The 9,008-nt window shown below is 40.3% G+C and overlaps 1 protein-coding gene across 1 annotated transcript; it reads left to right on the top strand.

The window, feature by feature from the left end:
- The first annotated feature begins 263 nt into the window (after positions 1-263).
- LOC103780594 (SERTA domain-containing protein 2-like) lies at positions 264-9,008 on the top strand. Its single transcript, XM_008948283.1, has 2 exons — positions 264-388; positions 8,153-9,008. Exon 2 carries the CDS (start codon positions 8,157-8,159, stop codon positions 9,006-9,008), a length of 852 nt encoding a protein of 283 aa, XP_008946531.1. The 5' UTR covers positions 264-388; positions 8,153-8,156.

Raw genomic sequence — 9,008 nt, 5'->3', positions numbered from 1 at the left:
ATGCTGAGGATCAGCACTCTGTTCTGTAGTGTTTCTTTGGGAAAGGTAAATTCCATGTTCCATGTGTTTGTAGATTAAACTATTAGGCCTTCTTATTTCAGTGTATTAAGGTGTTCTGGTGTTCTTATTCACTTTAACTGTTTTAATAGGATTTAGCACATTTTTTTAAAAAGGTCATATTGAATTGTATGCTTAATACTTCATGTTTATAAAAAAAAAAAAGGTGATGAAATACTCTGCTGATTGGTTTTGTTTTGTTTTTCCCCTTAAGTCACATCATCCTACCTCGGTGGATAGCTTGGCCTCTAGAATAGTTCAAGACTCTTGGACGATCACACTTTATGCAAAATCTGGAATCTTCCTGCCTGGAGTACTTTGTTTTCTAAGGGTAACTACTTGTATTTTTTTTTATGAAATTGCATGTTATGTGCATAGTGCATGTTCTGATAATCAGCTGTAGGTGCTGGTTTTGTGGGTTAGCATGGTAAACGGAAAAATAATTTTTAACACTAGGGGATATAGTACAAAGTGAAGTGCTTTAGATGTACTGAATAGTATAATCTTTTGGCTTGGATATTCTGAATTGCCATTACTCCCCCCCTTTTATAATAAGGAAGTCTTATAATATAACAATTCAATATTGCCATAACATTTCTTGGAAATTCATTAAGGCCTCACTTTTAAAGTGAGGTCCAGTGTTCAGCTGCTGAAATTGAGTGTTAGAATCTTATATTGTGGTGAGAAGGCACTTTGGATACTGAAGAGAAACTGTGTGCTACTCTGTTAGAGAAAGATTTAAAGTGATTCCTGATTTGGTTATTGAAAGTCACTTACCCAAAGGTCCCATACAGAGAGCTAGAGTAAATGCATGATCCTCGGGAGGAGAGTTGTGGGCTTTTTTTCCTTGGTTGCTTTTACTGTTAATGGTCTGATTTTTCTGTGAAATGATGGGCATGACAATTTGATACAGTTAATAATCTATAAATTTTGTTATTAATGGATCTTTGTTTAGATCACTGTAACACTAAAATACGTGTCAGTGTTATGTCGGTGAATTCAACCAGTGTCTGTGTTTGAGGTAAAAAGATACCGTAAGGAAACAGATTGAGAAGCGTTCAGTTGATAGAACAAGCTGTGAAGAGGTCTGCCAGCACATTGGAAGTTGTAATGGTCATCTGTCTCCCCAGTGAGAAGCTTCAGTGGAACTGTGGTTGCTTGGTTTTTGTTGTTTGAATTCGTTTATGTTCTCATTTAGTTTTGCTATGGGAGTTTCTAGATTGGGTAATTCTTGATCATGTGTTAGCTTTTGCTAACTGCTGTTCATCCTTAATTTAAATGATTCCTGTCCCTTCTGATTTCTAAAAAAAAAAATTGTGGAAAAAAATTTACTAAACTTTCTTATTAAGAGTATACACCTGTGAGCATTATTTGTTCATGTGAAACTAAGTAGCCCAGTGTAGAGGGAGAGAGGAAGGAGAAGAGTGACAGTGGTTTAGTTTGTTTCATGGGATTTTTTCTCTGCTGTACCCTGGTTCTGCCTCTGCTGACAGGTATCAACTGCTGAGAACACAGTTCTTGTACTGTGCTCAGTACAGCCCTGATCCACTTCCTTTAGCTTGTGGAAGGTACACATCTTAAGAGAAGAGTTTCTTCTCCAGGGTGAAATGTTGTGCTCTGAACCTTCACTGTGGTACTTTGTAGAGCAAAGCTCTTACCGGTGCTTTACCGAATAAAATGGGAGTAAGGAATTTAGGAAGACATCCTTTAAGTGCGGGAGTTTTAGTTCCCGTTAGACATAACATAAATAAGTTAGGGGGGTTGTGTTTCAATCTAACTCTTAAAACATGGTAAAACTTATCCAAAGTGCTTTGTAAACATCATTTCAGCTCCTAAAATACCAGTATGTGATAGATATTTATTCTCTGCTTCCACAAACAGTGAAGTGACAGTGGGAAGGTTATGAATTCCAGACTAATTCTGTGCTAGATTCGGTCTCCTCATTCCTTTCCTTTACTTAATGTATACTATTCAGTCTGCTTTTACTTTCATAGGGCAGGAAAGAATGTTATGTGCATCTATAGGTGTGGGTTTTTTTCTATGGGGTTTTTGGGTTTGGTTTTTGTGGGTGGGTTAAGATTTTAAAAATTCAAGTTTGAATACTAGCATATTTTGGTTATCATTTGGTTTAGTAGTAAGCGACTTGGATGTATTACAAGTCAGAATTTGGTAACCAAAATGTTGATGTTAATTCTCCCATCTTTGAGCAGGTAATTTCTGGTCATTTTTCACTCGTGTAAAGAAGTTGCTGCCTAGGAGTTTAGGTATGGGAGTGAGCTGGTAGGACTGCCCTCCTCCCTCTGTGCACACTTTTAGCCACTTGTGCCTTCCCCAGCAGTTACTCATCTTGGCTAAACTGGGGCAGGGCTGGGGGCGGGGTGGGGAGGCAATGGACTTAAATACTTTTTTGTGTGTTTTAAAATGTCTTCAGCTCCAAATTACTTTTTCCTTTGGTGTTTTCTAAGGTGTTTAATCCTCCTTCCCTCACTTCCTCTTAATTTTGCTAACAGCCAAGATGTGATGTGGTGGGGATCTCCAGCACTTGCTGAGGACACCAGATCAGATACACTGTTCAGAGCAGTCGGGCAGCTTACTGTGTTACGTAAGTCATGTTTAAGTGATCAGTGTTAAGTCCGGATGGGAGAAAGGATTTACACTGTGTCTGTTAACTGTACCTTCAGCCTCACCTTTTTCTTCTGCAGAGAATACTAGTCAAGAGCCAGTCCACCACTTAATTAAAACCATTAATGAACTTGTGTTGCCTAAGATAATTCTTCCTCTACCAGATGTAACATTTTATCATTAAAAATAGTACGTGGTATGCAGCAAATAACTCAGGGAAGTAACCATAACTGTAGGGTTGTTTGTCTTCCATTGTGTTTCCTGCAGATAGATGTGTGCTTCTGAAATGTGTGTCTGTGGAAGAGGGGGGGCTCAGCTTTGGTCCATCACTGCACGGGTTTACAGTCCGAGGAGACTTCTGTCTGGTTTTACTGTCACGTGCTTTCTACAGTTATGAGCCAAAGGAGACTTTGAAAGGGAATTACCCAATCACAACAGCAAGGAATCTCTGATTTTTGGTTTTAATACTTATGTTGCAGTGCTGAGAACTAGGCAGGCAGCTTTCACTCAGGAGCTGCTTATACCTTTTCAAACATGCTATTTCTATCCTATGAGAAAAATTAGTTTCTCACATCAGGACAGTCTTAGGCTGAAAAATGCAACGCCATTGCTGTGAAAAGGATCAAGCAACCTGAATTTATTAACATCCTAAAAAGAAAAGCCAGAAGGGACCATTATTAATGAAGCATTTTTGACCTGCACAGAGCATGCCAAATAATTTATTGATGATCTTGGTATTTAAACATATTCTTTAGTGGTAAATTAACAACTCTTGTGTAGTTGACTGTTGTGCTTGTTTCATGCATGAACAGTTTCTGTTCAGACAGTACTAATTGTGGCAGTCGTGTTTTATATACTCATGGGTTTTGAAGCTTTTCTCTGTTGAAAATTAAAGCTCTCTGCAGTTCTAAGTTCTAAACATTGTTTAACTTGGTCTTAAATCCTTTTTTGGATGGTGAGGAAGAGGAAATTAAGCAGTGGTTTGCCCAGATAGAAGTAATGGAGGATTTTTACGTGCTGCATTCTTCTTTGTGAGCGTTTCCAGCTGTACTTCCTAACCATGTGTCAGTGGCAGCTGCACTGCACTATCAGACCCTGTGACAGATGGAGCTGTGTTTTTCCTCTGAAATGGTGGTATGAGTCCTGTGTTGTCCACAACACATCGCAATGTGAATTTTTCTTGGTAGCCTGGAATGTTTCTTCTGAGTTGCTGCACACTCTAATCAAGCCTGTTTGTTTGGTATTCTGTGTGGGTTTGCCAGCCACGGACCTGCCTTTTTCCTCAGATTTTTTTTTTTTTTTCTTTTTTCCCCAGCCCTGGTAGGGTGTAGGATTACTGTGTGCGGATGCTTCTTCCCATCTTAGCAGGGAGGAGTTTCTATGAAATGTCCTCCATGGAGCTGGAAGGAACTGAGGAACGTGCTGTCAGAGGCCAGATTTCTACTTACAGGCTCTTCTGTAGTTGAGTGACATGGATGGAGAGTTTGGCTTTCTTGAATATTGAATTTGTTTTGCTTCCTTCTCTCTGTATCTGCAAAATAATTTTAATTAAAAAAGTATTCTGCCATAAATGGTCTGTGGTTCAGTTTGTGTTACTATAATGAGAGAAGATGAGAAAACGCCAGAAAAAAAAATTGAGATGTGGTGTTCCTCATTGTTCCTGGTTTGTTTTTTTTTAATGACAAAAGATTCTAAAATGGAGCGTCTAAACTAGAAAACATTTGGTTGTTGAACTTTAAGAAAAAGTGCAAGAGAGACTGACTTGTAGCTGTTCAATAACAAAAGAAGAAAGCTCTATGTAGACCTCACATTTGGAGTTGGCATAAACTTCAGTTTTTGTTCAGTTTATTTGCATACAAATGACAGCGTTATCAGATTGGCACATGCCAGAATCCTGTCACTTGATCCAGTTGTATGAGATCCGAGCAGGTTCCTGGAATGGGCTGGAGCAAGGAGAGTGCAGTTTCTAGACAGGGTCTGTGGTGGAGTCTGCCTGACGTGGGCTGCTGTGAACTGGCTGTGCCTTGCTGTCAGCTGGTGGAGCGGACTGACAGCTGGGCACCAGGCACTCCGGGGTGCAGGGTTGCCCAGGCAGGGTGCTGGGGGTTTTCCTGTGGACTTCTCTTTGTCTTCCTCAGTACCAAAAATTGAAGTGGACGGGGCACTGCATAATTAATGTGATCAACATCTTATATTGCAGAGTAATGCCATGAAAGGAGAGCGTTTGACTGTTGTGTGAATTTAGTGGTTGGGATGCGTGTGTTAATAAGCAGTGCTACAAAAGGATGAGTTACTTAGAAAATATGGAGCAGTTTGTTAAGGATGTGACCCTGTTGGAAATTCTTGTGCTAGAAAGTAAAGCAGAAGGCCTGGTAAAATGTAGATTAGCTGGTAACAAAGGGGCTTTGTATCTTTTGTAGGTCAGCAGCTGAGTGTGTTTGACAAGAATTGAAATTTAATGTCTCCTGTAGCAACCATGACACTAGTCATTTTTAAATCCACTGTGCCAGTGGTACTATGGTTTTCATTAGCCTTTTCCAAATTTTTATGTAACCTCTGAAGTCATCTAGTTCCTGGAGGGAGAATTAAGGATCCTTGCACTGTGCAAAAATCATACTGAACAGGCAGAATTTCTATAACGTAAGGCAGGACTATGTATGTGTGTTTTAAAAAAAAAATCTAAAAATTCTTCAACATTTAGAGAGTGGGGAAGCTGTTAGGCAGAAACATTTGAAGTTGGAGGAAATAATGTTTCTTGCACTTCATTTTCATAATTCAGAGTGCTGTCATGCTCAAGCTTTGTTACATATTTCTAGAATGCTGTGGAACACATTTTAGGAAGGAAATTTGAGGAACTGAAAGGAGAGTGTCTGCGTATGAGTGTGAAATATTGAGCCTAATAAAACTACGTGAATTTTAAAAGTTAAATATTTTTAAGTTTTTTTGTGAAATTATGTATTTTCACATGATAGTTTGCTTGCTCTTTAAGCTTGCTTACAGAATTTAAACAGTAGCATATTTGTGAGATGTTAGAAATTAACATTATATGAATAATTCAGATAGGCAAGTCTACTGTGTGTCTAAAAAAGTGTAAATAGATTATTTTTTCCCAAGTATATTAAATACAGTAAGTTTTCAAGCGCAAGCATTTTGTATGTCTAAAATGTCAAAATTGTTGTTCCTGGCATGGTCTTAATTTCATTCCTTTGTGAGTGTGAATTTGGGTCTGCTTTAATTAGTTAGTGGAAAGAAAAAAACCCAAAACAGTAGTGTGCAGTGTGTGGGAAGGATGGTGTTTAGTGAACAAATAGCTGTTTTGATGTATATTTTTGTTCTTTAGAGTATTGGTATGGTGGAATACCTTGGGTGGTATACAGTGTTTAAATGCTACTTAAAATGGAGAGTTAATAATTTTAGTGTGAGTTTTCTATGACTTGCAGACACTAATTGTCTTGATGATGTAAGTTGGTATATTTAGCAACAGTTTTACTGTAAAGTCCTGCATAATCATGATTTACACACAGATTCTCTCTGAAAATTACCAGTTGCTGACAGCATTGTCAGTAGTTTGTCTGAGGATGCCCAGCACACACACACACACACACACACACACACACACACACACACACAGTGCCCCACAAATGCTTACCATTATTCTGTTTGGTGCCTGAACTTTGTATACAGATTTCTTCTGATTTTGTCATTGAGTGCTCAGCACTGTCTGGTTCTCTTTGCTCTAAATGGGGTGCTGGAATCGGAGTGATACTTGAGAAGTGTGGGAAGATCACCTGGGTAGACACCACATCCAGACACCTTATGTTTGTTAGAGAGATTAAGCTGGTGCTGTGGCAATTTAGCAGAGAACTGTGGAATTAAAAAAAAAAAAAAAAAAAGTGGGTATGATCAAGAAGTCTTAAACCTAAATTCCTTTAGGAGCTGTTTTTCCTTGTCTGCCTTCCTGAACAGTACGTGCTGCTTGCTCACTTTGTTTTGCCAGAAGAGCTCCTCCAGCAGTCTTGTCTAGGCAGCTGGATGTAGCTATGGAACCCTGCAGTGCATCCTGCAAATCTGGAGAAATCCCCAAAGTAAAAGAGGTTTTATCCTGCTGCCTTCTCCTTGTCCCCACAAGTCTAGCAACAGGCTGGCAGCTGCGGCCATCAGCTGAGCATTGCTGGCAGTGGGCAGTGCTCACATGGGAAGGAAGGCGGGAGGCCCTCTGCAGCGTGCGGGCTCTGGACTGTTATGTGTCAAGGACCTGCCCTTAATCTGCTGCTGGGTGCTTAAGTTATGACTGCTTAATTTGTCATTGTCTGGGAGCGGGGTGTCTGCATGGCACGGACACATGGAGCTGTGTCTGGTCCCAGCTCTGCCAGCGTTCCTGTGCCCGGTGTGCTCCTGTGCTGTCTGTACCGGTGCCTGCATGTAACGCTCATCGTCCCTAATAAAACACTTCATAGCTGGGGTGGCAGCTGCAGAGTGTCCAACGCGTGCTTGCTCGGGTCACCTGTGGTTTAGGTGTGCATGCGTACAGGGGTTTGTACCACAGTGTTCTAGACCTGCCATACTTCAATGCAAAAGCACTCAAAGCAGACTGAGAGCAACTAAATCCTGTTTCTTTTAACTTTTTACCAGAATCGGTCACTTTTAACACTAAGGACATCTGTCCAATGGCATTTTAAGTCGGTAGCAGGTTGTGAACCAGCAGCCATGAGCACTGATCATCATCTGTGAGCTTTGCAGCCCAGACAAATTTCTTCCCACTGTTTATCTATACTGCTAAGCTGTGGAATGCATATAAGGGTCCCATGGGAGGTCCTGTTGGGTTTGCTGTGTGTTTCACTTGTAGTAACACAACTCTTAAGTCCCCAAAGAAGAGGGAGGGAAATGAGTTCTGTAAAGAGTTCTCAGACTTTAAGCAAGACATTAAGAAATACCTTAATGAGGTAAAAATGGATGTTGAAACTAGCTACCTGCTGTACCTAGGAATGAATCTGAAAATGTTGAAATATTCTGTGTAGTTGTTACAGTCCTCAGTATAAGCATCTGTTTTATTTCATGTGGACAGTCAGCTGTTTCTCATTAATAAGTTTTTGTATGCTATATATAGAATTTAAATGGCTAAGAGTCTAAAAAGCTCACCTATGAAAGATTTTTAAATAACTAAGTTCATATTTTCATAGACTTAGAAGTAAACCATGAAACCAAAACTTAGAAGTATTTAGCTCTTCTATAAAATGTTACTATATTTCTTTCCTGTTTTCTGTTTAAAAAAAGACAGGGCTGGCAGTTGCATCCTCTCAATGAAGGTGGTGTCTTGTGTAGGATTTTATTCTTTCTTTCAGTGTTCTATGGCATTAGAGTCTAAGTTAACCAGTCCATTGCATGCTACAGACTTCTGAGAAGTGTTTGTTGAGATCTTGCAGAAGAAATTATAATCTTGCCCAAGACTAATCCGGTGATTTCTCTCTTTCAGGTTCATGTTGGGGAGAGGTCTAAAACGCAAGCTGAGTGACTATGAGGAGAACATGGCTGGTCTCTCGAGTGCCTTTGATTCCAGTCGAAATCTGCCATATCCACTTAAGAGGCAGCTGGTGCTTAACATGTGCCTCACCAAGCTACAGACGTACAAGATGCTGGTGGAACCGAACTTGCACCGCTCTGTCCTCATCGCCAACACGGTACGGCAGATTCAGGAGGAAATGAGACAGGAGAGCAGCCAGCAGCCAGTCAGCATCTGCCCTGGCGTTGCTCCTGGTTCTCAGAGCTATGCAGGGATGGAGCCATCTGGGATTTCTCTTCAGTTGCCTTCAGGTATTAGTCAGCAAGAGTCTAACTGCTACGACTTGCGGTCTGTAGAAGACCCAATTGAAAATAGCCTGCTGATCGTTTCAGATGATGATATGTCATCTGCTATTTCATCTATTCTGAAGGATTTAGACTTTGTAGAAGACATAAGCCCGCCTACTTGTCTGGTTCCTACTGGAGATGACCAGCCAAAGTTTCCAGAGAATACTAGTCTCAAACTAGAAGACGATAGACAGGATTTGAGGGGTGCTGAATGTGTGTTTGGTTCCTTTGAGATTTCAAATTCGACTAGTTACTTGAAGGATTTGGCGATAGATGACATTTTTGAAGATATTGACACGTCAATGTATGATTCAGACTTTTGTTGCCCTCCATTACTGCCGCCCAGACCACCATCTCTTGCTACAGAAGAACCATTGAAAAGCTTTCCATCCTGTAATTCTTCTTCAGCAAGCAACGTTCAGATATGTAGAACAGATCTGAGTGAGTTGGACCACATCATGGAAATTCTGGTTGGATCCTGA

This window comes from Merops nubicus, unplaced genomic scaffold (genome assembly GCF_000691845.1).
Source record: "Merops nubicus isolate BGI_N331 unplaced genomic scaffold, ASM69184v1 scaffold30929, whole genome shotgun sequence".
NCBI classification, from domain to species: Eukaryota; Metazoa; Chordata; class Aves; order Coraciiformes; family Meropidae; genus Merops; species Merops nubicus.
The sequence above is the reverse complement of the archived record's forward strand: the minus strand, read 5'-3'. Positions and strand labels throughout refer to the sequence as shown.